The sequence below is a fragment of the Penaeus monodon genome, chromosome 19 (genome assembly GCF_015228065.2).
Source record: "Penaeus monodon isolate SGIC_2016 chromosome 19, NSTDA_Pmon_1, whole genome shotgun sequence".
NCBI classification, from domain to species: domain Eukaryota; kingdom Metazoa; phylum Arthropoda; class Malacostraca; order Decapoda; family Penaeidae; genus Penaeus; species Penaeus monodon.
Window position 1 is genome coordinate 34,914,097 of NC_051404.1, and position 248 is coordinate 34,914,344.

The 248-nt window shown below is 50.8% G+C and overlaps 1 protein-coding gene across 1 annotated transcript in view; it reads left to right on the top strand.

The window, feature by feature from the left end:
- LOC119585399 (adenylyl cyclase 78C-like) overlaps nt 1-248 on the top strand; it is a gene marked incomplete in the record, with an annotated part of 159,642 nt that overhangs the window by 150,684 nt on the left and 8,710 nt on the right. Inside the window, 1 exon segment of the mRNA XM_037934062.1 lies at nt 51-165. Within this exon segment, the coding sequence (XP_037789990.1) occupies nt 51-165 (115 nt within the window).

Sequence of the window (248 nt, forward strand, 5' to 3'; positions counted from 1 at the left end):
TCCAGAATAAGCTTTTCCTTCTTGAGAAGAGTTTTTTTTCCCTTCCTCAGGACGCCGAGGACTGCCACGCCCACCTCTGCGCCCTCGTCGACTTCGCCCTGGAGATGAAAGCCCGCCTGGAGGACGTCAACAAACACTCCTTCAATAACTTCAAGCTGAGAGTAGGTCCGTATCGCACGAAGGAGGATTTTTGTTTTGGGGGGAATGTGCTTGGCATCTACTTGGAATTGGCGATTCTGTTCATACTG